Source organism: Grampus griseus (assembly GCF_964374135.1).
Source record: "Grampus griseus genome assembly, chromosome: 10".
NCBI classification, from domain to species: Eukaryota; Metazoa; Chordata; class Mammalia; order Artiodactyla; family Delphinidae; genus Grampus; species Grampus griseus.
The window spans coordinates 40156383-40183365 of NC_139004.1; the positions used below are offsets into that span (position 1 = coordinate 40156383).

General features: G+C 46.2%; 2 protein-coding genes across 6 annotated transcripts; both read right to left on the reverse strand.

Annotated features, from left to right (window-relative positions):
* Positions 1-9595: 9595 nt before the first annotated feature.
* LOC309828872 (polypeptide N-acetylgalactosaminyltransferase 1-like) lies at positions 9596-11540 on the reverse strand (the record flags this gene model as incomplete). The annotated part of the gene is given in 3 exon segments (XM_082664478.1): positions 9596-10560; positions 10563-10847; positions 11069-11540. Coding segments are annotated over 3 exon segments (1650 nt in total). The 3' UTR covers positions 9596-9667.
* Positions 11541-15021: 3481 nt separating this feature from the next.
* BRD2 (bromodomain containing 2) lies at positions 15022-26741 on the reverse strand. 5 transcript variants are annotated; one of them, XM_082664471.1, is made up of 13 exons: positions 26595-26741; positions 22681-24004; positions 20757-21060; positions 20014-20151; positions 19364-19502; positions 19063-19277; positions 18591-18965; positions 17944-18072; positions 17507-17758; positions 17103-17368; positions 16298-16602; positions 15871-15993; positions 15022-15763 (listed from the first exon to the last, which is right to left on the reverse strand). In XM_082664471.1, the coding sequence occupies exons 2-13, from the start codon at positions 22707-22709 to the stop codon at positions 15627-15629; spliced, it is 2412 nt and encodes an 803-aa protein (XP_082520597.1). In that variant the 5' UTR covers positions 22710-24004; positions 26595-26741; the 3' UTR covers positions 15022-15626. The 5 variants fall into 5 exon arrangements, with proteins under 5 accessions (XP_082520597.1, XP_082520599.1, XP_082520598.1 ...); XM_082664473.1 differs by lacking the exon at positions 26595-26741 and adding an exon at positions 25189-25205; XM_082664472.1 differs by lacking the exon at positions 26595-26741 and adding an exon at positions 24618-24669.
* Positions 26742-26983: the final 242 nt, after the last annotated feature.

The following is a 26983-nucleotide window of genomic DNA, read 5'->3' on the forward strand; positions in this document are numbered from 1 at the left end:
AGAAGAACTAAAGACCAAACAGAGAAGAACAACAGAATAACTGAGATGAAAAATATACTAGAAGGAATCAATAACAAAATAACTGAGGCGGAAGAATGAATAAATGAGCTGGAAGACAAAATGGTGGAAATAACTGCTGAGGAGCAGAATAAAGAAAAAAGAATGAGAAGAATTGAAGACAATCTCAGAGACCTCTGGGAAACACTAAATGCACCAACATTCAAATTATAAGGGTCGCAGAAAAAGAAGAGAAAAAGAAAGGGTCTGAGAAAATATTTGAAGAGATTATAGTTGAAAATTTCCCTAACATGGGAAAGGAAATAGTCACCCAAGTCCAGGAAGCACAGAAACTCCCATACAGGGTGAATCTTAGGAAAAACACTCCAAGACACATATTAATCAAACTAACAAAAATTAAAGTCAAAGAAGAAATATTAAAAGCAGCAAAGGAAAAACAAAAAATAACATACAAAGGAATCCTCATAAGGTTATCAGCTGATTTTTCAGTGGAAACTCTACAGGCCAGAAGGGAGTGGCAGGATATACTTAAAGTGATGAAAGAAAAACCTACAACCAAGATTACTCTACCCAGCAAGGATCTCTTTCATATTTGGTGGAGAAGTCAAAAACTTTTCAGACAAGCAAAAGCTAAGAGAATTCAGCACCACCAAACCAGCATTACAACAAATGCTAAAGAAACTTCTCTAAGCAGGAAACACAAGAGAAGAAAAAGACCCACAAAAACAAACTCAAAACAATTAAGAAAATGGTAATAGGAACATACATATCGATAATAACCTTGAATGTAAATGGATTAAATGCCCCAACCAAAAGACACAGACTGGCTGAATGGATACAAAAACAAGACCCATATATATGCTGTCTACAAGAGACCCACGTCAGACGTAGGGACACATACAGACTGAAAGTGAAGGGATGGAAAAAGATATTCCATGCAAATGGAAATCAAAAGAAAGCTGGAGTAGCATTACTTGTAGCAGATAAAATAGACTTTAAAATAAAGACTGTTACAAGAGATAAGGAGGGACACTACATAATGATCAAAGGATCAATCCAAGAAGAAGATATAACAATTATAAATGTTTATGCACCCACCATAGGAACACCTTAATACATAAGGCAAATGCTAACAACCATGAAAGGAGAAATCGACAGTAACACAATAATAGTAAGGGACTTTAACACCCCACTTACACCAATGGACAGATCATCCAAACAAAATAAATAAGAAAACACAAGCTCTAAATGACTCAATAGACCAGATAGATCTAATTGATATTTATAGAACATTTCACACAAAAGTGGCAAAATACACTTTCTTCTCAAGTGCACATGGAACATTTTCCAGGACAGATCACATCTTGGGTCACAAATCAAGCCTTGGTAAATTTAAGAAAATTGAAATCATATTAAGCACTTTTTCTGGCCACAACACTATGAGACTGGAAATCAATTACAGGAAAAAAATCTGTAAAAAACACAAATACATGGAGGTTAAACAGTGCACTACTAAATAACCAAGAGATAACTGAAGAAATCAAAGAAGAAATTAAAAAATACATGGAAGCAAATGACAATGAAAACACGATGACCCAAAACCTATGGGAGACAGCAAAAGCAGTTCGAAGAGGGAAGTTTATAGCAATACAATCTCACCTCAAGAAACAAGAAAAATCTCAAATAAACAATCTAACCCTACACTTAAAAAAACTAGAGAAAGAAGAACAAAGAAAACAAAAGTCAGTAGAAGGAAATAAATTGTAAAAATCAGAGCAGAAATAAATGAAATAGAAATGAAGAAAACAATAGCAAAGATCAATAAAACTAAAAGCTGGTTCTTTGAGAAGATAAACAGAATTGATAAACCCTTAGCCAGACTCATCAAGAAAAAAAGGGAGAGGACACAAATCAATAAAATTAGAAATGAAAAAGGAGAAATCACAGCTGACACTACAGAAATACAAAGGATTATAAGAGACCACTACAAACAACTGGATGCCAATAAAATGGACAACCACGAAGAAATGAACAAATTCTTGGAAAGGTACAATTTTCCAAGACTGAACCAGGAAGAATTAGAAAATATAAACAGACCTGTCACAAGTAATGAAATTGAAACCGTAATTAAAAACCTTCCAACAAACAAAAGTCCAGGACCAGATGGCTTCACAGGAAAATTCTATCAAACATTTAGAGAAGAGCTAACACTGATCCTTCTCAAACTCTTCCAAAAAATTGCAGTGGGAGAAACACTCCCAAATTCATTCTATGAAGCCACCATCACCCTGTTATCAAAACGAGAAAAAAAATCACAAAAAAGGAAAATTATAGACCAATATCACTGATGAACATATATGCAAAAATCCTGAAAATACTAGCAAACAGAATCCAACAGCACATTAAAAGGATCATACACCATGATCAAGTGGGATTTATCCCAGAGATGCAAGGATTCTTCAATATACACAAAACAATCAATGTGATACACCACATTAACAAATTAAGGAATAAAAACCATATGATCATCTCAATAGATGCAGAAAAACCTTTTGACAAAATTTAACACCGATTTATGATAAAAACTCTCCAGAAAATGGGCATAGAGAGAACCTACCTCAACATAATAAAGGCCATATTTGACAAACCCACAGCCAACATCGTTCTCAATGGTGAAAAACTGAAAGTATTTCCGCTAAGATCAGGAACAAGACAAGGATGTCCACTCTCGTCACTGTAATTCAACATAGTTTTGGAAGTCCTAGCCACAGCAATCAGAGAAGAAAAAGAAATAAAAGGAATCTAAATCAGAAAAGAAGTAAAACTGTCACTGTTTGCCAATGACATGATACTATACATAGAAAATCCTAAAGATGCCACCAGAAAACTAGTAGAACTAATCAATGAATTTGGTAAGGTTGCAGGATACAAAATTCACAGAAATCTCTGGCATTCCTATACACCAACAATGAAAACTCAGAAAGAGAAATTAAGGAAACACTCCCATTTACCACTGCAAAAAAAAGAATAAAATACCTAGGGATAAACCTGCCTATGGAGGCGAAAGACTTGTACTCAGAAAACTATAAAACACTGAAGAAAGAAATCAAAGATGACATAAACAGATGGAGAAATATACCATGTTCTTGGATTGGAAGAATCAATATTGTGAAAATAAGTATACTACCCAAAGCAATCTACAGATTCAATCCCTATCAAACTACCAATGGCATTCTTCACAGAATTAGAACAAAAAATTTTACAATTCGTATGGAAACACAAAAGATCCCGAATAACCAAAGCAATCTTGAGAAAGAAAAATGGAACTGGGGGCATCAGCCTCCCTGACTTCAAACTATGCCACAAAGCTACAGTAATCAAGACAGTATGGTACTGGCACAAAAACAGAAATATAGAACACTGGTACAGGATAGAATGCCCAGAGATAAACCCACGTACATATGGGCACCTAATTTATGACAAAGGAGGCAAGAACATACAATGTAGAAAAGACAGCCTCTTCAATAAGTGGTGCTGGGAAAACTAGACAACTACATGTAAAAGAATGAAATTAGAACACTACCTAATACCATACACAAAAATAAACTCCAGATGGATTAAAGACTTAAATGTAAGACCAGACACTATAAAACTCTTAGAGGAAAACACTCTTTGACATAAACCACAGCAAGAGCTTTTTTGATCCACCTCCTAGAGTAATGGAAATAAAAACAAAAATAAACAAATGGGACTTAATTAAACTTAAAAGCTTTTGCACAAAAAGGAAACCAAAAACAAGACAAAAAGACAACCCTCATAATGGGAGAAAATATTTGCAAATGAAACAACAAAGGATTAATCTCCAAAATATACAAACAGTATGTGGACCTCAATATAAAAAAAACAAGCAATCCAGTTAAAAAATGGGTGGAAGACCTAAATAGACATTTCACCAAGGAAGACATACAGATGGCCAAGAGGCACATGAAAAGATGCTCAATATCACTAATTATTAGAGAAATGCAAATCAAAACTACAATGAGGTATCACCACACACCGGTCAGAATGGCCATTATCATTATCAAAAAATCTAGGAACAATAAATGCTGGAAAGGGTGTGGTGAAAAGGGAACCCTCTTGCACTGTTGGTGGGAATGTAAATTGATACAGCCACTATGGAAAACGGTATGGAGTTTCCTTAAAAAACTAAAAATAGAACAACCATATGACCCAGCAATCCCACTACTGGGAATATATCCTGAGAAAACCATAATTCAAAAAGAGACATGCAAGACAATGTTCATTGCAGCACTATTTACAATAGACAGACATCGAACAAACTTAAATGTCCACTGACAGATGAATGGATAAAGAAGATGTGGCACATATCTACAATGGAATATTACTCAGCCATAAAAAGAAATGGAATTGAGTTATTTGTAGTGAGGTGGATGGACCTAGAGTCTGTCATACAGAGTGAAGTAAGTCAGAAAGAAAAACAAATACCATATGCTAACACATATATATGGAATCTAAAAAAAAAAAAAAGGTACTGATGAACCTAGTTGCAGGGCAGGAATAAAGAGGTAGACATAGAAAATGGACTTGAAGACATGGGGTGGGAGGGCAAAGCTGGGGTGAAGTCAGAGTAGCATTGACATATATACACTACCGGATGTAAAATAGTTGGCTGGTGGGAAGCAGCAGCATAGCACAGGGAGATCGGCTCGGTGCTTTGCGATGACCTAGAGAGGACGGGAGGGAGGCTCAAGAGGGAGGGGATATAGGGACATATGTATGCATATGGCTGATTCACTTTGTAGTGAAACAGAAACTAACACAGTACTGTGAGGCAATTATACTCCAATAAAGATCTATTTAAAAAAAAAGATGTAAAAAAAAAAAAGATGTTGATAGATCAATAGATGATAGACAGACGTGTGTGTGTCCGTGTGTGTGTGTATCTCCTTATTCTTCAGTTCCGGTTGGTGGAGTTAACAAAAATTTCACTTCTGAATTCCTTTTTTGCTCATATCTATAATATAACCGGAAACTCTGGGCATAGAAGAAAGAATATAAACTTTGAAATCAGCACTACACGGTCTCACCAGCTCTACGATCTTATACACATTGTTATTATTTTCTCATCTCTAAAATAGGAACAATACATATGCGATAGGGATGTTCTGTGGACTAAAGAGGTCACTATGAAAAGTGCCCATGATAGGACTTCCCTGGTGGTGCAGTGGTTAAGAATCTGCCTGCTAATGAAGGGGACACTGGTTTGAGCCCTGGTTCGGGAAGATCCCACATGCCGTGGAGCAATTAAGCCCGTGCGCCACAACTACTGAGCCTGGGCTCTAGAGCCCACGAGCCAGAACTACTGAAGCCCGTGCACCTAGAGCCCATGCGCCTAGAGCCCGTGCTCCGCCATCGCAATGAGAAGCCCGCGCACCGCAAAGAAGAATAGCCCCCGCTCGCAGCAACTAGAGAAAGCCTACGGGCAGCAACGAAGACCCAACGCAGGCAAAAATAAATTAATTAATTAAGAAAAAAAAAGTCTTCATAGTGGAGTTAACACTATGTAGGAGATTGTGTAGGATTTGCTGATGGGGGAAAGAGCATATTTCAGGCAGAGAGAACAGCACGTGCCAAGGTCCAGTGGCAATAAACAGTATGGGAGAATCCGGGAAGGCCTCTCTTCAGCTCCGAGTTGAGCACAGGGTTCAAGGAAGGGTGCAACTATATAACCTTATAGAGATATATATAGAGATATATACCTTATAGAGATGACAAGGGCTAGAGAGAGGCCTTGCAAAGGAGTTTAATCCTTAAAGGTAATAAGCAACATGACCAGATTTCTTTTCTAAATGATCTCTCTGGCAGCAACAGTGTGGGGGATGGAGTCCATGGAAATGGGACTGTGGCTAGAAGACTAGAAAGAGGGGAATTCCCCAGCGGTCCAGTGGTTAGGACTCGGTGTGGGTTGATCCCTGCTGGAGGAACTAAGATCCCACATGCCATGTGCTGCGGCAAAAAAAAAAAAAAAAAAAAAAAGACTAGGAAGAAGAGAGTTGTGACAGTCCAGCCGGGGTGGTGGGGGCACTGAAAGGAGAGAAGAAGAAGGCTCAGGAGGGCTCAATGGCTGAGCAGAGAAGCGGAGAGCAAGGGTGAGACCAGCAGGCAGGTCACCAGGGAAGGTAATGATACCTCAGCAATACTGGTTCTGCTACTTATCCGCTGTAGAACAGAATGGTTCTGAGCCTCAGTTTTCTCATTTGTGAAACGGTGATGGGTATCTACTTCGCAGGATTATTATGAGGACTTACTTTTTTTTTTTCGGCTGTGCAGCACAGCTTGCGGGATCTTAGTTCCGCGACCAGGGATTGAACCCGGGCCCAAGGCGGTGAAAGCGTGGAGTCCTAACCACTGGACCGTCAGGGAATTCCCTATGAGGACTTAATTTTAAAGGCATTCTAAATGTCTGGCACATTAATGAGTTCTGTACGAATGCTTGTTACATAAACGGATAACTCACAGAGGGAAATGTTTGGGGGAAAAGACAGGATCTTTTCTGGGTATGCATTGAGTGCCAGGGGCCTATGGGACATTGCTATGAGGTCCCTGAAAAACAGATTTGGAACTCTGGAGCAAGGTCTAGACAAGAGATAGATTTTATGAGTGGGAGTTGCCTCCAGAGGAATGGATGAAATTGCTTAGAAATACTGTGCAAATAAGGAGAAGAGGGCAAGGACGGTAACATGACAGACAACATCTCATGGAAGGCTGAGGCAGGGACTCCAGAGAAGCCGACCAAGAGGGGCTGTCTACAGAGGATGAGCGCTAGGAACTGGGGTATCAAAGAACCTGGGATGCTTCAGAGGTAAAGGGAGATAATGGTCTCTGGGTCAGAAAAGTGAAGGCTCATGTTTCAAGAGCTGAAGCTGGAGGTAAGAAGGCAAGAAAGACCTAAACGTCAGAGGATGGAGGCAATTCCCTTGTGGTCCAGAGATTAGGACTCCGCGCTTTCACTGCCGAGGGCTCGGGTTCAATCCCTCGTAGGGGAACTAAGATCCCACAAGCCCCACAGCGCAGGCAAAAAAATGAAAAACAAAAGATGGGAGGGTGGGCACAAAAATATCTAGAACGGAGATTCAGGAGGATGTCATTGGTAATATGCTCACCAGGTGGCGCCAAAGACCCTCCGTGGCGATTAACACGGGCCTTAGCACTCCTGCCCCTTAGGCGAGCCTCGCGGCGGCTACATTTAAACCTGACAGTCAGCAAGGTGGCATTCCTTTAGTCAAGGAACCATCAAATTTCCACTACTGGAAAGCTCTGAGGGATACACACACACACACACACACACACACACACACACACACACACACACACACACACACACACACACACACACCCACCCACCCCTCTGCTCTTCCTTTGGTATGTGAAGATAAAATAAGAACTTTCAGAGAATAGTCCCATCTATTTTATTTCCTACATAGTTTTCAAATCTACCCACGTCTTTTCATTATGGAACTTTTCATAGTTCCATTCCAAACCACTATGCTCACTTGCTGGGACCCACCACCGCCGATGCTTTCTAAAGTGTCACTCTGCATTCATTCTCAATGCCCCGCTAACCCAGTATGACTCTTCCCACTGCAATTTCTTCCAAGTAGGTATGTCTCCTAGCTTCCCACCAGACCACAGTACTGGAATTCTTAGTGTAGCAGTTCCTGGAGCCAGATTGCTGGGTTCAAATCCCAGTTCCAGCACTCACTGGCTGTGTTGCGATTTTGGGCAAATTCCTTCACTCTCTGCCTCAGGTCTTCACCTGTTACATGGAGATAATTACCTCAGGGACTTTCCTGGTGGCACAGTGGTTAAGAATCCGCTTGCCAATGCAGGGGACACGGGTTTGATCCCTGGTCCAGGAAGATCCCACATGCAGTGAAGCAACTAAGCCCGCCCACCTAGAGCTGGTGCTCCGTACAAGAGAAGCCACCGCAATGAGAAGCCGGCCCACCGCAATGAAGAGTAGCCCCCGCTCACTGCAACTAGAGAAAGCCTGTGTGCAGCAACGAAGACCCAATGCAGCCAAAAATAAAAATAAATAATTAGAAGAAAAAAAGACTTACCTCAAAGGACCATAATGAGGACCAAATGAGTTTACAGTTTGTTTTTAGTACACTGCTTGGTATACAGTAAGTGCTCAATAGATGAGAGCTATTATTAAAAGTCTTCAGGATGAAAATTCAAATTCTTACTGTGGCCTAAGTGATCTCCTTGATCTAGCTTTTCCCAACTTTCTGGCTTTATCTGGAAGCACGCATCCTTTTCTGCTGCTTCAGCACCACCTGCTCTCAGACAGTTACCATCACTGTTTTTTTTTTCTTTTTTTTTCATTTTCAGTCAAATTTTATTTAAAAAAAAAAAGCAGCAGATCAACATTACAATTCAAGAACCTAATCTAAATATGCACTTGACAATGAAGCACATCTGAGTATGGAGTGAAAAAAGTTTTTTCCAAAAAACCGTCAAACGTATCATCTCCAAATACCCAAATAATAACTCACTTCTGCAGGCCGTCTATTGAGTGGAATCATAAACAAAGAACAGAAGATTTATCGCTGTGAAAACCAATCTGTAGTACAGTAGTATGAATCTTGGGTATTAAACATAATCAGTTGAATCGAGTTAGGAAGTTGAAAATCTAATAAGAAATTTGTGTGTGAGAGAAAGTCTATAAGCCAGCTGACCCAAGAGCAACTGAGATATCAAACTTGTTCAGTGAAACCAGACATTATTTTAAATCTCCATTTTTTGAAGGCAATTAAAAATTACAATTCCAACAGCCCACAAACCAAATTTAAAAAACAACTGTAGAAAGCAATTAAAACTACGTTCAAGGAGCCACTTTTTCAGCTCAATTTCAGCACCCCAAGGAAAAAAAAAGCATCTATGACTATCACAGATGAAACAGAATGAAATGTCATTGGAATCAGTTATTTTCCCCCACTGAGGTATAAAATCTATATAGAAATTTGATACTATACTATAACAAATTGTACTTCTCATAGTTCTGTTTTAATTTCCTTTAAACCCTGTTTAATATAGTTTTTTAAATTGTTGTAAAAATGTTTTCATGATTCTGAATCTGGTTCCAGTTCTTTTTCATTTATTTTTATATCAATATTTAATATACTGGCTACCAGTTGTAATCAGAAAAAAAAATCTTGGACATCTCTTCATTATAACAGCACATTCAGCAGAAATGACTGATGTGCAAGCAAACCATAAAAGGTGCTGCTCTCTGGAAAGCACATTTCGTAGATTGTTTCAGTCTGAATATTCTTTACAATGATTCTTGATGAAAGACTCTTAATCTTGTAAACATCAGTGTGCACAATCTCGCTACTATGTAGTTTCACGTCCTTGGACAGGAAGGCCGGTTCACAGCTAGTGACAGAGAGAGCAGTTTAAGTTTTAATGGCTGATAAACCTTACATCCTGCAGGAGGAAAGCACTTTTCCTTTTTTGCTACTTAAGAATGTGGCAGAAATGTATGCTGAGGTAGCCCAGTCAATCCTTATTTTTTTCTTTTTTTGTAAATTTGGTCTCAGAATATTTCTGGAAGGGTTACATTTCAAAGAAGCCACTGCTGCTGGGACCGGCTTCCATTGCAGTCTCTAATGCTGGGCACCTGGCTGTCCTCTTCTGTGGCTTTCTCCAGGCACTGATTACTGTTCACATGCTGCAGGGTTAGTTTCACCGGATCATACTCCCAAAGTTGGTTGCCTTTTAGGTGGTGGCATGTGAGCATTGTGACTGGGCCATTAAGTTTGGAGACATCCAAGCAAAGGTCATCTGTTCTAATTTCTTTGTTGGCAGTGTAAGAGAAAACCTGATTACCTCCCATACCGTGACAGCTAAAAATTCCAACTTTTTCATTCTCTTTTCTAGCCATGTTATCTAGACACTGATTTGTTTCCACATTTCGTATCTCTCCCAAAGAGAAATAGTGACGTGGAATCTGAGAATCGGGATAAATATTCTCTAGGTACCAAGAGAAAGGTCTGCATTGGAGTTTGTGTCTTAGACCAAGTCTTGATGATATATCTCCATAATCTACCTTTGTAACACCTTGAGAAATTATATAGAAGAAATTCTTGAATTCATCCAACCACCCTTCTGCAAGTCGTCTGTTATTTTTATTGATAATCTGCCCTGTGCCTCCTGGAAACGTGTAGGGTGTAGCTTTCCGAAACACATGTCCAACATGTGAGCAAGTAACAATCTCCAAAGTTCCTCCACACTGCCAAATCCTAAAGGAAATTTCTAGGTTTTCTCCTCCCCAAATATCCATTCCAGCATCATATGTTCCAATTTCCTGAAAGTAATCTCTGTCTATTGAAAAAAGGCCTCCTGCCATTGTAGGTATTCTCACAGGAAGAGTTCGATCACCTTTCCTTCTGTCCATTTCTCTTTGGGGAACAGGATACCAGCGAAAGTTGAGCTTCCAGTTGAATCCACCATAGGTCCTGCCATGTACTCAAAAGTATCATCACTGATCACATCAATGATAGGACAGACCACTGTCTTCCTGTCATGTTTGATCCTGGCTAAGAGAGGCTCCAGCCACCCCACTGTACATTCACAGTGAGCATCTAAAAAGGTGATCACTTGGCCTTTACGCACTGCAGCTCCTTTTAACCTAGCTCTGATCAATCCAGAACGTTGCTCCATTCGAATTACGTGAACTGGTACTTTTAATTTTTTCACATAACTCTCTAGAGGGCTTTTCAAAAAGTCTCTTTCGGGCTTCCCTGGTGGCGCAGTGGTTGAGAGTCCGCCTGCCGATGCAGGGGACACGGGTTCGTGCCCCAGTCTGGGAAGATCCCACATGCCGCGGAGCGGCTGGGCCCGTGAGCCATGGCTGCTGAGACTGCGCGTCCGGAGCCTGTGCTCCACAACGGGAGAGGCCACAACAGTGAGAGGCCCGCGTACCGCAAAAAAAAAAAAAAAAAAAAAAAAAAGTCTCTTTCACTGGCATCATCTATTAGAACAATTTCTTCTAGCATGTGTCTTGGTGAGCGATTAATGACACTATGGACAGTTCGCAGAAGTGTGCTCCAAGCCTCATTATGGAAAACAATCACCACACTTGTGGTAGGAAGATTATCTGCATACACCTTTGTTTTACACCCTTCTAACCTAACATCTGGTAAAGATCTGTTGAGTGCAATCGTCTCACTTGGCATTAAATTGAACTGATTGATTTTAAACATCTCTTTCATCTTTTCTTGACCCTCTTTAGGAATGACGACTGGTTTCCCCATTTCTCCAGGACCTTCATGAGCCTTTTGTACTGGCTCTAGAACATCCCCAGCAGGAAGTCCTCTCTCTTTTTTTTCATCACATTTGTTGCATTCACTGAAGTAAAGCAGCAGGAACATATCCAAGAGTACCCAAATCAAGGAGGTGGCTAGGACCACCTTGCAATATGCAAATTTTCTCATGGCACTTTAAGTCAAATGCAAAATTAAAAATATATATATAAATATACAAAGATCATGAAAATTATTCCAATCCAGTTTCATCAGAAATCACGTTCATAATCCCAAAGTGGTTTTTCAAATGAATTCATATCCCAAATCCTCATGTCCCACATCTCCTCGGTCCGCGCGCGACGGCCGGGGCGGCGGCGGGCGCTCCTCGGGGCCGGCCCGGGCGGTCGCGGTGCGTTCCGCGGGCCGCAGCGCGGGCGCTACTCTCGGGCCGCCGTTCGCCGCGCCTTTCTTTTTTTTGAGTCATGCTGCATGGCTTGCAGGATCTCAGTTCCCTGACCAGTTATTGAACCAGGCCACGGCAGTGGAAGGCCGGAATCCTAACCACTAGACCACCAGGGAACTATCATCACTTTCTTCTGCTGGCAGTGCTCACTCCCGCCCTCCCTGACACAAACACTACTCATCCTTCCCAGATATATCTGAACAGTTCTCAGAAATCTCTCAGATCAGAACCCTCTTAAATTCTTTACAGATCTTTGCATATTGCACTGCTAAAACTTATAATTTTATTAAAAACTGTGATCTGCTGTCTAATGTCACCCCTTTTCCTGCTCCCAGAATGTAAACTATGGGGACAGCAAGACCTGCTAGTGGGATTCTGCAGAGCTTGAACTAGGGTGACGATCCAGGAAAGGGGAAAGAAGCAAAGACGGAGATCATGGAATCATCATATATCAGTTCCATCTACCATTCCCAGTCCCCTTCCTGGCTCTCTGGGAGTCCTTTTCTCATTGATCAGCGAGTCCTCCCCTGTGTTATTCTTGGCAAGCCTCAGAGAGTAACTCCAACCAGCTTTGTTTGATTCTTGTCCTGGGAGCCCCTCAGGGAAGCAGGGCTTTTCAGTCAGGATAGTGCTGAGAGAATCCAAGAGCAAGGCTGGCAGGGCTTGGACTGGGGTGCACACATTTGGGTGCAATTAGAAAGAATCATCTGGAAGACTGTCATGCCTTCATCTTAGAGCAAATCAGCCCAGTAACTGCACCACGAGCTAACTGCACTGATAAAGCAAGATTCAAAGACAAGGCAAGGGCCTTGCCTTTATCTTCACTGCCACACCTCCTGACTGAGCAGTTTGACAACGTCTAGATTAATGGTGTTTATTGAAAAATAAGACAATCAAAGGAACTCTGAATTAATGATTACTATGGAAACATTAAAGGGGAGCAAACGGCAAGAGGTAGCAAAAAAAAAAAAAAAAAGAGACAGTGGAACCCATGCTTACAAGAGCTGGAAAGAGCATGGGAGGTAATACTGCCCACGGTAGGATTCCATAATTGTTCCTTCTGGTTGAGCTGGGGACTGTGCTTGTTACTTTGGAAGACAATAATTCAAACCAAAATGGGGATCAGACTCCTGAAACTATTACAATGCCTCAAGGAGAGGATGGGATACAGCTAAGGTTTTGACCAGTAAATTCGACTAAGGGAAAAGGTAAATCAAAGGGCTGAATGGCAACCTCAAGGGTCAGGAACCAGGGAAAGGACTCTTCACCAACAGACTTACCATCAGGAAATCCATGAACGTTTGTAAGCTGTCTAGTGAGGTGGTAAAGAGGGAGGTGTAAACCAGGTCCAGAGCCACTCTTGCCCAGTCTCAGCCTGCTCTGCAGTCAAGGGAATAAGCCAGGCCACCTACTTTTATAGCACTTAGACTGTTCTGGATTCAGTCTATAGGGAATATTAAATTGCCTCCACAGGTACAATGTCAGAAACTCATCTTCTGAGAGTTGAAGTCTTTATTTTCCCAAACCACAATTTTAAAATACTTAAATGACGTGAACAGAAGGGGATGCAGCCACAGACAGTCTTCCAAGATTGTATGCCTGGTCTCCTCCCCAAACTAATCTCACACCTTAAATGCCCATTTAAATGAGATATAGTGTTAGATTGACACACATCTATTTGAAATCAGCATTTATCCCTTTGGACTTAAATAAATCCTATCCCACACCCACAACTCTTAAGTACTACTGAACTTTCCAAATCCTTTCCATCACTTTTCTCTAGATGAACAGAGCTCAAAGGGAGTTGAAGAGTTCACTCACTGAGATGTACAATTAAGTGGGCTGAAAAGCCCAATCAGGGGGCTCCTCCCCTTTAAAAAACTAAGAGCCTTGCAAAATGGTAACAAGTGATTCCCAGCCCTGCTTGGGTATTACCATCTCTGAGCTTTTGCCTTGCCTGGGCCTCAACTTAAGAATTCAGGGAATTCCCTGGTAGTCCAGTGGTTAGGACTCTGCACTTCCACTGAAGGTCTGGGTTCAAGCCCTGGTTGGGAAACTAAGATCACACAAGTCGCGGGGTATGGCCAAAAAAAAAGGATTCAGACAGAAACCCGTTACAAGTTTTTAGCAGCTCTGGAGTCCAAGTATGCAACAAGGGTTGAGAGTCACTGCTAGAGCCCAATTTATTGCTACCTCCAAAATCATCACTACCATCTCCACCATATTCCACTTTCCACCTGTTTCCAGCAACGTTACAGCAGAATAAACCATTAGGTTTACATTCCCAGCCTTCCATTTAAAAATTCAGGTTTTCTACTACAGCACATTATTTTAAACCGTCCCCTTTTGTAGGGTGTAAAGCCCCCCAAATTCCAGAAACCAGACATCTCATACTTCTCAACTATAGAGTCCTTCTGTCTATACAGCACGACAAGAGGTTGGACTTCTGGAAATTTTTTTTTTGTGTGTGGTACGCGGGCCTCTCACTGTTGTGGCCTCTCCCGCTGCGGATCACAGGCTCTGGACGCACAGGCTCACAGGCCATGGCTCACGGGTCCAGCCGCTCCGCGGTACGTGGGATCTTCCCAGACCGGGGCAGGAACCTGTGTCCCCTGCATCGGCAGACGGACCCTCAACCACTGCACCACCAGGGAAGCCCTGGAAATGAGTTCTTGTGATTTCATTTTGGTAAGGATCACTGGAATTCTCTGAACTGGCATTGTATTAACCAACTTTGCAAAGCTATGTACATGTGCAACTTGAGGCCAAAGCAGCAAATTATAAAAGTAGACACAACTGCCTTTTTAAGGCAGATGCCCAATGCAAGAAGTACCTACTGTTGGCTACCTCCCATCCCTTTCACATCTTGCTAAGTGTCCAAGAAACAACCCACATATCCAGCACCAGAGGAAAACTTGAGCCTATTCCAAATCTTGAGTTTGAAACTTGGTTAAGATATGAATGAGCCAGAGAATTTTGTTTTCTTCATCTAAAACCAGAGCAAATTGCAAACTTTAAGGTTATTTTGGGGGATTCACTTTACAAACGGAAGATGCACTTCTATCACTACAGCAACAGCCTACTGGTTTATTTAAAACAGGATGGTCCTTTTTCCTCACCTCAGAGTACTTTCTTCAAAATTTCAATTGTATCACATTCATTTTGAAGCACTAGAAAAAAATGTCATTAAAGTAATAAACTCAAAACTTGAATAATATTTTCTTTATTTACAAGTTAGAATCAACAGACAAAGAAAAGACAATCCAGGGGACCAAATGGGGAGATGACTGAAACCCCCAGGGGCCCCAAATGGAGCAGAAGGAAAAGGGAAAACAGAGTAGAAAAAAAAAGTCAACGTAAAAAAAGAACGTCTTCCTCCCTCCCCATGGAGGCTGAGGGGACCACGGCCCCACCCTGCCTCGGCCTTACCTAGCTTAAAATAAATTAGAACAAACAACCTCAAAACAGGGCCCTTACAAGTGAACAGGGCAGCTACGGCCTCAGGTAACCCTGTATCAGGGCCTTTGCCCATTCCCACCCTTTACCCCTGCCCCACCACAGTCATTTTGAATAGGGGCTCTATGCCTAAGAGGTCACTCTCCATGGGGCTGGGAACGCAGTTGTATTTTGTCCATTTATGTCCCTCCTTCAGTAATTGTCCCTGCATTCCTCCCCCCTGCAGAGCCAGCTCTCCTACAGTGGGGGGAGGGGGTGAGATGAGGAAGTGTCACAGCAAAGGGAGAGTAGGGGTGGGGCAGGGTGGTCTAGGGGTCCGGTCCTGCGGAGCCTCCTGCCCCATCTGGCCTGGCCCCTTAGCCTGAGTCTGAATCACTGGTGTCTGAAGAAGAGGAAGATGAAGAAGAGGAGCTGGAATCCGAGCTGGAGCTGGAAGCACTGAGGCGGGACACTGCTACCTGCTGTGCCGATGACGTCTCTGTTTTTTCACTCGCTGCAGAACAAAGTTGAAGTTTAAAGATTATTTCAGTCTGATTTCCATTTTTCAAGAGTCAAGAGGGCAGGGTGTAGTGAATTCACAGTGGCTTACTGAACACTCACCTTTCTTGGGGGGCTTTTTGGTAGAATTGAGCTGCCCACTAACATCTTGTAACCGCTTTTCTAGTTCCCGCTTCTTCTCCAAAGCCAGTTCCTCCTTTGTCTTTCCCACAGGTTTCTTAATAGCTAGAAAAACAAATATACCAGGATTAAGATAGCCAGAAGCACCCTAGTTTCTCTGTCCCCTATTGTTGCCAAATTCCTTTCTTGAACATTGGGAAGCAACTAATCCAACCCTTATCATCCCAGGAGCTGATGATCTCAAGTCCATCAAGCATATGCCTAACTATCCTTCTCTCACTGTCCTCAGAACTTCGTGAGGATTTGCTGAGTTAACTGAGTTAACTCTGCCCCTCTAGATGCAACAAATCCTCCTCAGAACTTCGCAAGGATTTGCTGAGTTAACTGGTGGGCCTCATTTCATACTCACTATAGGGCTTCCGAGGTTTCTTTCGTAGGCAGGAAAGGACATAGCGTTCAAGCTCTCTAAGTGTGGATGGCTTGAGCGTTTCAAAATCAATCTCAATTTCTTCTGGGTTTGAGTCACGTAAAGAGGGCTCCCTGGCTTGAATTATGTGTACAACTCGACCCAGTTTCTCCCCGGGCAACTTGTTGATGTCCAGGCTCAACTGCCGCTTCTCGTCGTAACTCATGGGCCTGCTTTCTTCCTCTTCCTCTGAATCATAGCCTGCAGGCAGGGCAGGTGGGGCTGTCTTTGTGGCCTTTTTGGGGAGTCTACGGGCAAAAGAAAATTGTCAATTGTGGGATATTCTCACTATTCAACCCAGTGACCTGGATTTCATGCCTGAAAAACTGTTTTCCATTAAGGCAAAAGAGTGGGCTACTAGACACTGTATCAGGGGAGCAGAGCTTCTATACATGTCAAACACTTTTATTAATCTCGGACTTTGAGAACTAAATATAAGTACGCTGGCACAGGTCCACTTTTTTTTTGCTCCCTAAAGCACTAACCCACCCCCGACCACAGAAGAAAACACAAAAAACCACAGATTCACTGGTTTAGAGAAGGGGTAGGCAGACTACACTGTCAGAGTCAAGCAGCTTTGAGAGACTACAGTCTTCAAAAGTCTACTTCATCACCTGGCCACTTGCAGAAAAAATTCGCTGGACCCTGATTTAGAGAAACCTTTGCAAGGAGTGGGAGAAATCATCCTCCCCGGAGAGATTAGAGACATAACTGAGCTGTCTCTGCTTCCATGTTAGATAGTACTCACTTGGTGCTACTTCCTCCAGAAGGTCCAAAGCCAGGAGGGCCTAGGGTAGCAGCGCTGCCAGCCCCACTGCCACTCGCTTTCTTGGACTTCTTGGGCTGAGATGGGCGAGGTGCCCGAGGCCCTTTGTCATCTTCCTCAACCCCAGCTCGGCCTCGATGCTTCTCTGCCTTCCGTTTCTTCTTTTTCTCTTTTTTTTCTCTCTTTCGCTTGGGCTTGGATATCGGGCCTTGGGACAGGGCAGCCAGTTGTTCATGTACTGCTCGAAGCTAAAGAGGAAAAAGAATCATGTGAAATAGAAAAAATACATCGGTAAAGCAATAAAGACTGAAACAAAAAAAATTTAGGGCCAAGACAGCGCACAAACCTCACCCAGTAAACTGAACAGTGACAAATTAAAATAATACCTGTTCCTGTAGTTCAGCCAAGCGATGAGCCCTTTCTTCCTCAGAGTCAGAGCTTTCACTCTCTTCTTCCTCCTCTTCATCCTCCTCATCTTCCTCCTCCTCCTCCTCAGAAGAGCTCTCACTGCTACTTTCCTCGCTGGAGGACTCTGAAGATGATTTGGCCAAGCCAGGGGGCAAGGCAGTAGAGACTGGTAAAGGCCCTGGTTCCAGTGGTTCATCTGGCATCTTGGCATAACGGAACTCAAATACATCCTAGAAAGAGACAGCAGACTCAAAACCATGCTAGTGGATATGCCCTGATCATACCCAGCCATATGGCAGCTCCAATTTACAACTGTAGAGACTGGGAGAGCCCCATGTTGAGGTTGTGCACCACAGACAGCAAAATTTCTCTCCCCAGACCCATTTATTCTTCCAACTCCGACCTTGACACTCACCTGTAACTTTCGTGCCATGGCCACGACATCATGGTCTGGGGGATTGTACTTATAGCAGTTGGAGAACATAAGCCGCACGTCAGCAGCAAACTCCTGTGCATCCCGGTAATCACGATTCTCCATCTTCCGCTGCAGAAGGAGGCAGCATCAGAAGCTGCACAGGCAGGAAGACTCACCTTTCCCTGCCAGCTCCAGACACCGCAAGGCTAGCCCTCTGGAGAGTACCGGGGCGGGGCAGGGGTAGCCTTAAGGATCTATGCCCTGGGGCTCAAGTTTGAAGTCAAAGGAATTTGGGTGGGTTGAAGAAATACCTATGTCTAGGAAAAAAAATCATTTCTAAGTGAAAAGAGAGGGTGGGTGGCCTCTGACTACGCAGCCATCCCTTAACTTTCCTATCCTAACCCAACATTCCCAATAGGTAGGACCTAATTGTAGATGAAGAGCGATGCTCTGAACACAAAACCCACCACACTGTCTCGAACTCCAGAAAATATGGACTCCTAACAAGTACCTGACCTTCTACCCCGTTACTATTTTGTAAAAATAAAATGCCGAGACTGCTGTGTGCCCGGAAAAAGTGACTGTTTTATTGATCCCTAGGCTCCAATCACTGCCTGAGTATCCCATCTGCCCCATGCAGTGGGTACCTTGACAGTGCTGAGGTCCATGGGGTGCTTAATGATGTCATGGTAGTCATGCAGGCCAAGAGCAGAAGCGTCCACTGGTTTATAGAAAGGCCAGGCATAGGCAGCATGCTTCTTAGAGAGTAATTCCTTCAAAATGCCATTGCAGTGTTTTAACTGTTCCGACAGCTTTCCTTTCTTGGAGCTTTGGTGCTGTTGCTGAGAGTCAGGCAAGTCTTTGCGTGGGGGCTTGATAGGGCGGCCACTCTCTCTACGCATAGGGGGAAGCCGTGCTGCCTTAGGCTCAAGACCCCCGGGAGGGCTAGCTGGGGAGCCAGGAGCCAGGATAGCTGTAGGTGTAGGGGTGGTAGTATCTGCTTTCCGCTTTACCCCTTTTTTCTGCAGAGAAAAACAAGACAGGAGCCTTTTACCCTGGGTCCACTCCATTCAAGACCTTTCCATCCTCATTGTCCCAAAGATATCCACAGATGTATACCTTGGCAAGGGGCTGGGCTGGGGGAGCTGCAGAGACAGCAAGGAGCGGGGGTCCAGCGGAGTGCAAGGACTTGAGAAGGGGCGAAGAGATGACCGATGGGTGGGGAATGTTGAGGACAGTGGTAGGTATCTCAGGTGGTGGAGTATACAGGGCTGTGTGAGACACAGAAGAGACAGCAGGCACCTGATGGGCACTGGTGATACTGCCCTGGAGTGCTGGGGTGGGGGGAGAGAAAAAAAGTTTAGTCTGATTATCTTTCCCATCTTTCGGTCTTCATTGGCAAAACTCCTTCTCTTCCTACCTGCCAATTTGGCCCCTTTCTTGTGGCTGTTCTTAGGGATAGTCACCACAAGCTCTTGTTCCTCTTGTGGCATTGATGCCACCTTCTGTAGAAAGATCTTTTCCAGCGTTTGTGCCATCAGGACAATATCATCAGTAGGCTACAGGAAACACAAAGAAAAAGTTCAAATGCCAGCAAAAGACAAGCAAAACCATTTTTCTCTGAGGAATTCCTAGCCCCAGGCATCACCACCACCCCCCTTACACAACTTCACCATCAAGTACTGAAAATCACCTGTATTGGGCCATTAAATTCCCTTTTCTCTTCCAACTCTGCCCCTCAAGATGCAACAAAGAAATAAAGTTCAGAAGTAGAAGAATGAGAGCTGACTAAAAAAAAAAATAGTTCCTGCTCTACTCAGATCTCTGGAGATTTCTCTGAAAAACAGGGCCACTATCCACAAGAATAAAAAGTGTTCTATTTAAACATCTCTTAACTCTGGATCTCTGAAACCACATCACTGCTTTTAGTGGTACCTTTTGGAACTCAGACTTTCTAGGATCCTGACTACTGAGAACACCTACAGTAAAACACTTAAACCTTTCATTGATAAAGTAGTGATAAAAAATGCACTGTCTCTCCCCAACTACTAACAACACAAAAACACTCACCTTGTTGTAGATATAACAGTTGGTGAACATGGTATTAAAATCCTGCATACACTCTGAGGCAGCCCAGTAGTAGTTGTTTTCAAGTCTCCTCTTAATAGTACCCATATCCATAGGCTGCTTTATAATTTTGTGATAATCCTAAAAAAAGAAATGGTAGGTCAGAGCTACAAAAAGATAAACACGCCTGTTCTCCTAAGCAAACTACCGACCCCAACACACACGCACATACACACCCCCTATGCGTCAAGAATACAAAGTCTCCTAAACTGCGGCCCCGATTAAATCTATGGGATAGGAAAAAAATGGAACAGGATTCTTATCACCCATAGGGAGGCCCCTACTGCCTTTCTCTAACCACCCACCTCCCACCCACTCTGGAAAAGCTTCCCATCCTGTGACATTACCTCTGGGGCTGGCTATCCATGGGCTGCATGAGGGAGAGGAAGAAGCTAAGAATTTTGGCCACCGTGGTCCTCTCCCAACCTGGGGTGGGAATCTGTAAAATGGAGCCAGGGCACAAAAGTTAAGGAAGGACACATGGAGGGCACAATGAGAGATGCTAAGATAGCAAGCGGTTGGATCAAACACAAAGGACCAAGAATCCAGAAATCTGGTGGCTATCTGCCCTACAGGGTAGAAATGGGAACTCCTAGGGGCCGCAGCAGCTACACTAGACAGCCCACCTCCACGCACACACATTCTTGTTCATTTCCATAGCTCCCCACTCCAATCTCTCTACTCACCGGCAGACCCAGTTTGACAGCATCCACAGGCTGCCGGAAGGGCCATGCAAACTGATGTTTCCACAGAGCCTTCATCACCACCTTGTGCAGGTATTGCAACTGGTTGGTAACCCGTCCTGGCTTTTTGGGATTGGACACCTCCGGGGGTGGTGGGTTGGCAGGGGTTAGTTGCAAAGCCGGCACTGAAGCCATTGTGGGGCTCTCGAATCCCTCATATAACAGGGAGGGCTTTCGAATCCTTTTCCCAGGCGCTGCTGCCTCTGGGCCCAGCCCCAGTAACCCTGCATTCCCCTCCCCAGGGAGCCTGTGAAGACAAGGAACAAAACCATATGTGATAATCTTGTGGAACTTGAGAGAGTACAATTTACACTAATTTACACTACGTACCCTCAATAAATCCAGGCTTGGAATCTAGTGAAAGGTGGTCAAGATTATGAAAATGAAACCAGTATCCAAACAATCCACGGAGCTTTTGTTCTTCTACTTCCTACCACCTCTTCTGTTCTTAGTCCTACATTCTGAATTCTCAAGTCTGATGGACTCTTTCATCTGTTTTTAAAATTTAAAGTGAAAAAGCCCAAGGTAATTTCTCACAAGGCACAGCCATTTGAGAATCACAGCCTTATTGGGATGGGACTTAAGCAAAATGGGTGGAGCCGAGAAACTCAAGCCCCAAGCTTCCTCCTCACTAGGGACTTGGTGGTTGCCATGGTGGTTGAGCCTGAGAGAAGTGGGTGAAAAGGAAACAAAATAGAAAAATTTCATAAAATGCTAATTAAACAGACACTTAAGAATCCACCTGTGCAGAGGGAATCTGCATCCTCCACAAGCTCTGGATAGTTAACTCCAAACAGATCAGACATCTAACGGAAAACCCTATCAACTCAAAAAAAGAAAAAAATCAGACAAGGGAGCATTTGTCACACTTCACAGCCTGGAATACCCCAAGCTACCAGCCTCCAGAAATTATTCACAAATTCGTCTCCTCCCTCTGAAGAACTCAAAAAATAGAGCTGTCCGAACAGTCAAGGTCAGCAAGTTCCCTCATAAAAGTGATACAGACCTCCCCTGGAACCCCTAACAAAAACTGCGATGCCGTTAACAGTTCCCACTGCAGCATCAACTCTGAAGATCAAACGCCAATAATGCACCAAGTTTACATTCTCTCTGGTGCTCCTCGAGACCAGGTGCTTCCCAAGGCCCAAGACTAAAGACGTTATACCGAAATCTCATTGTTTACATCCGCAGAGCTGGACTAGAGAATCCTTAGCTCCACCCTCCTACCCTGAATGAAACTCCCAATTGTTTCACAAAAACAAAAAAAAAAAAACACAGCAAAAAAACCCAATCCTCTGCAACAAGACACACAACTCTCAACACAAAACCGCACCAGTCAACGAAAGACTAGCAGGAGCTTAATGACCTACCCCAACCATTAGGAAAGAGTGATCTTTCTACCTTCTACCCTACTCAGGAAATCTCCGTTTCCAGTCCTTGAGCTCTATCACCATGGCAACCCTGTAAAGCACAAGATACGGCCACGAACCCACTCCCCCAAAAGGCCTGACAAACCGTCGCTAGACACCAAACCCACGACCCGCAGGACCTGCTCCCCAACCAGCGTCCTTCCCCATTACATTCTGCCGCCACCTCCCTCTGCCCGACTCGGGTAAGATCTAACCACAGAGGAAGAAACAACATATAAACTGACAACCTGTGCTCCCTCCATATTCAGGATCTGGGCCACTGCCTCAGTCCCAAACCGCCGCTCAACCCCCTGCGCGAGCCCGGCGAGCCAACAGTTGCGCCACGGAACAACAACGCGCCCCACTCGGTCCCGCACTCCCTCCGAATCCGACGCCCCACACCCGCGCGCTGCAACTCGCAAACGTCCCCTTCCCACACGCCGTTCGCGGGGACGTACTTGTTGTGGGGAGTCACGTTTTGCAGCATCTTGACCACGGGGAACCGGCGCTGCCCTCAGCCGCGGAAAGTCCGGGTGGCCTCGGTTCCCCTTACCTTCCAGTCCAGCATAACCCGGGAAGTGAAGGGGGGTCGGGGGCCGCTGCCCTCGGCCCTCCAGGCAACAACCCCCCCCGCCGGGCCGGCACGAATGCAGTTTCCTCCGCTGTTTCTCGGAGAACTCCCGGCAGCTTGGCGCGCTCCGCAGGAGGCGGACAGCGAGAAAATGGCGGCGGCCCCAGCTGAGGCGGGCGAGCGAAGGGGGACGGACTCTTCAAACCCCAGGACAGTCCCCGATCCCAGACACCGTCGTCAATATTGCCCGCTGTTGGTCTGCAAGGATCCCCTCTTCCTGCCAGGACCGTCCGGCGCGGACGAGGTCCCGTTTCGATCTCGGATGGAGGCGGATGAACACGAAAAGTGGTTTAGGGAGCCGCCGCCTCCATCTTTGAAATCCTCTTGAGGGCGGAGTAGAGGGGGTGGACAGACTCCGAGGACTGGGCGGGGCTCGAAAAAGGGGAGCTTCGGGGGCTTCTATGGGGTCTGTACTGTCCGCCGGGACCGGTCATAGGCCGAGACGAAGGCCATTTCCAAGCGGATGGACGTGGATTGTAATGGCGGCCCCGGACGACTCGAAGGCTCTGTATAGGTAGGCAGAATCCTCCAGCTCGTTCTAGAGGCTGCTCCACTCCAGCGCGAAATGGCGCCGCCGAGCCCCGCGCCAGCCCTTTATATATAGGCAGGGGGGCGGAGCTTCGCCGCTCATGCGCGCCACCGCGCTCGCGACTTCCCCCACCCCCTCCGCGCGCGCGCGCTCGCTCACGCGCGTGAAGAAGCGCAGTCGAAGGGGGAGGAACACCTCTCCGCGGGAGCGTTTTCTATTGGTCGGCGGATGCGATGACGTCATAAGCCTCATTTCCAACGCGTTAGTCACCAGGCAGAAGAATGCCGCATAGACCCACAGGGAAGCGGCAACCCGCCACATCTCCGAGCCAATTGGCTGCGCTGTGGTTCGGCAACTCCAGGGAAAGAGCGAGGTTGGCAGGGGTGCAGCACCCTCTCCCCGCCTCCCCTTCCAACGAAGTCTTCCCAGGCGTCCAAGCCCAGTGCGACTGGTGACTGCCAAGCTCGGGCAGGTCGTGCCGTTTGTAGCTCCTCCATTGGCCAGACTGGCAGGACTGGAGGCGGCCGCGTGGGCGTAGTCAGCCTGGGCCCGCCGGGGTGTGGTCACAGGACGCCCGCGGCTTGTTGTTCTCGGCAGTGAGGAGGCCGCCGCAGTGAAGAATCTGAAATGAGGAAGGAGACGCCATCTTAGAAGCCGCGGCCTGGCACTGGCAAACAGCTAAGGGCTCCCAAACGCAGCAAGGAACCGAACGTTCCCGTTCTCCGCAATCAAAAATACAGAATTGATAATTAAAATCCTCCCTTTTCTTCCCCAAGCCAAACAATCGAAAGACAAAGGCAAAACTCTCCCCAGAATCTACCATCTGTGAACTCTTAAAGGCTTTTCACCAACAAGGCAACCAAACAGAATACGTTCCAAACACTTGCACCCCAAGCACCTCTCCAATCCCTCCCACTCATACCTTCAGGTACCAATACAAATATCTGCCTGCTCGACAAAACCTCGGCAACCCTTAACTGGGAGCAAAATCTCCAAACGCACCCATATACCCTTTAAAATGAAACCCACCTCCTCCCCAAACTTCATTCCGGTGTCTGGCTCAGAGCGGAAAAAACAAGTCCCGCGAGGGGCGAATCAGGGTGAACGCCCTCCCCCTCCTGGCGAGCTCAGACCTTTCCCCACGCTCCCCGCCCTCCCCTCACCCCGAAGGCAGGCCCACACCCTCTAAGGGTCCTGGCGTCGCGGGGGCGGAAGGACCCCCCCATCCCCCCCACCAGGGTTCGGAGTCCTCCCCACGGAGCGGCTGGTCCATCGGTCAGCGCCAGGGAGGAGGGCGAGCGGAGGAGGCGGCGGCTGCGGCTCAGACTAGCCCTCCCCCTCCTCTCCCCTCCCCCCTCCCCCCGGGCCGTCCGCCTCCGAGGAGGGGCAGGAGCCATTTTGGGAACTCAATTTCTCCCCCTCCCCCCAACCCACTCAACTTACATTTTTCCCACAATCTAGTACAGTAATCTGATTAGGGTTACAGACTAAGTGTGAATAGAGGCAAAGCACAAGGTCAAGATCTCTAAAGCCACCTCTGGGGCTCCCCCGCCCCCTTACCGGAGAGTGAAAGAATTTCCCCCACCTGGGCTTTAGTGGGGGGCCTTCCCCTCCTCCACGTCCCCTCTTCTGGCTACCAAGGAAGAAAACAGACTATGTATATCTGAATAAGGAAATTAAGGTAAGTTAAGGAATATAAGAGCCCCCTCCCCCCGCAAACCCAGGGCTTCGTGAGGGCCTAGGTCCTTGAACTCCAACTAGGTCACCCTCCCTCCGTAGCGGCCCTGGAACCCTAACCTCGCTTACTGTGTCTAAAATGGCCATCAATTCTCGACCACCCGAGTCCGGCAAACCCTGCGGAGGAGGGGTAGTGGGCACGGGGAAAGCAGTCTCTCTCCTCCCCCCCACCCACCTCCGATCAGACCTCGGCCCCAAAAGTACACGCGGGCCCGCCCGGGTGGCTGCAGCAAAGAGAGCAATGACACAGCAACTTTGCAAAGGCCTTCTCCCCTCCCCCATTCCCCTCCCCCTAATGGCCCAACCTCCCCAATCTGCCTTTCTCCACCCGGGGCCTTGCAAGTCTGCACACAGGCCCATCAAGGGGCCGGCCAGGGAAGAAAATTTAGGAGGTCGAGAGTATACAGGGCCTTATTAGAAAGGAAAAGGACAGCCAGACAGTACTCTGGCTTATTTCCCTGCATTCCGGAAAATCACTGCTCTCCGCTCCCTCCCAGTTCTCCCTTCCCCTACATGAGTCACAGGGGAGGCTACTGCTACTCAGTAATTTGGAAAAGTAACTCTTCCCTCCTTTCCGTTCCCTCCCCCGCAATACACAAGGAAAGAACTGTTCAGGAATGGGGGAGGGGATGAAGGAGGCAAAAGACGCCACCCAGGAGAAACCCGAAACCTTGGGAGCTGTGAAATCGTTCCAGGTCCTGAGACTCACTCTCTCCTGTCTCAGGCCACGATTTCCAACCCCTCCCAAGACGCCGGTTGGGCCGGTTTCTGCTCCCAAGAGGACCTCAAGCTTCCAGCCTGCAAGCCCTCCCCAGCCTGGGGTAGACACATGCTCAGCTAAGACCCCCGCCGCGGCAAAGAAGGTTTTGTTCGGAAGGCTCCGCAGGTCATGTCCACGTGAATGCACACAAATTCGATAAGCGAGTCGAAGTGTAACCTCCACCGTGCCATGTGGCGACTGCCAGCTTCCTACCACTGATACAAAGGAAGCACAGAAATGCTCCTTAGTCTCTGCGGAGAAAGGGAGTGGGCGCCTGGGAACAATCTCAGTTTACAACCCGGGTTGCCAACTCTCAGCATTCCCATCTACGAGTAAGAACTACAGTCACCACTCCCACTCCTCAGCCCACTAGGTCACCCCACCCTCCAAACGCCAAAAGGATCCCTTCTCACCTGGCTCCAAGCTCCTGTACCCCCAGGGGACGAATGGAATGGGGGGGAACACCGCCCCCACGCCCCTTTGCCCTCCAATTGGTATTGAGACAGAGGTTGGCCATTCCCCTCCCCCACCCGAGGGGCCCTCTCCTGCTCGCCCCCCTACACACTCCCATTGGCTGTAAACTGTTTGAAGGACAAATCCTCCCACCCTCAGGATTCTTCTCTGCACCCCAAGAATCTCCCTCCCGGACTCCCCACCATTGGTTAGGCACTTAAATGACTGACAACGCCCCCGCCCGCCAAAGGCCCCGTCTCACCTGGATCCTGGAACCTTCCAGGGGGGCTCCAATGTTCCCCTTGTCTTGGTGCGGGGGGAGGATGTAATCCGGGGTGTCACCCCCCCGGAAACTGAGGTTGCTTTGGGGGAGGGGGCGTAGCCCCCAGCCCCTCCCTTCCCGACTGAGCTGGGGGGTGGGGAGAGCATCGGGGCCGCGCGGCCACGTCAGCAACATCCAGATTGGCTGACCCGGGTCACGTGCCAGCCGCTCCCTCCCCCCCCGCCACGGGGGCGTTTTCCGTAGGTTCCTAGGGGTCGTTCAAGGGGCCAAGGGGGCCGCATGGCCCAGGCATTTCTCCACAGACCCAGAGCACTCTAATGCCGCTGCTTCTGCATATCCCCGGCTTCCCATCCCGCTATCGTCGACCC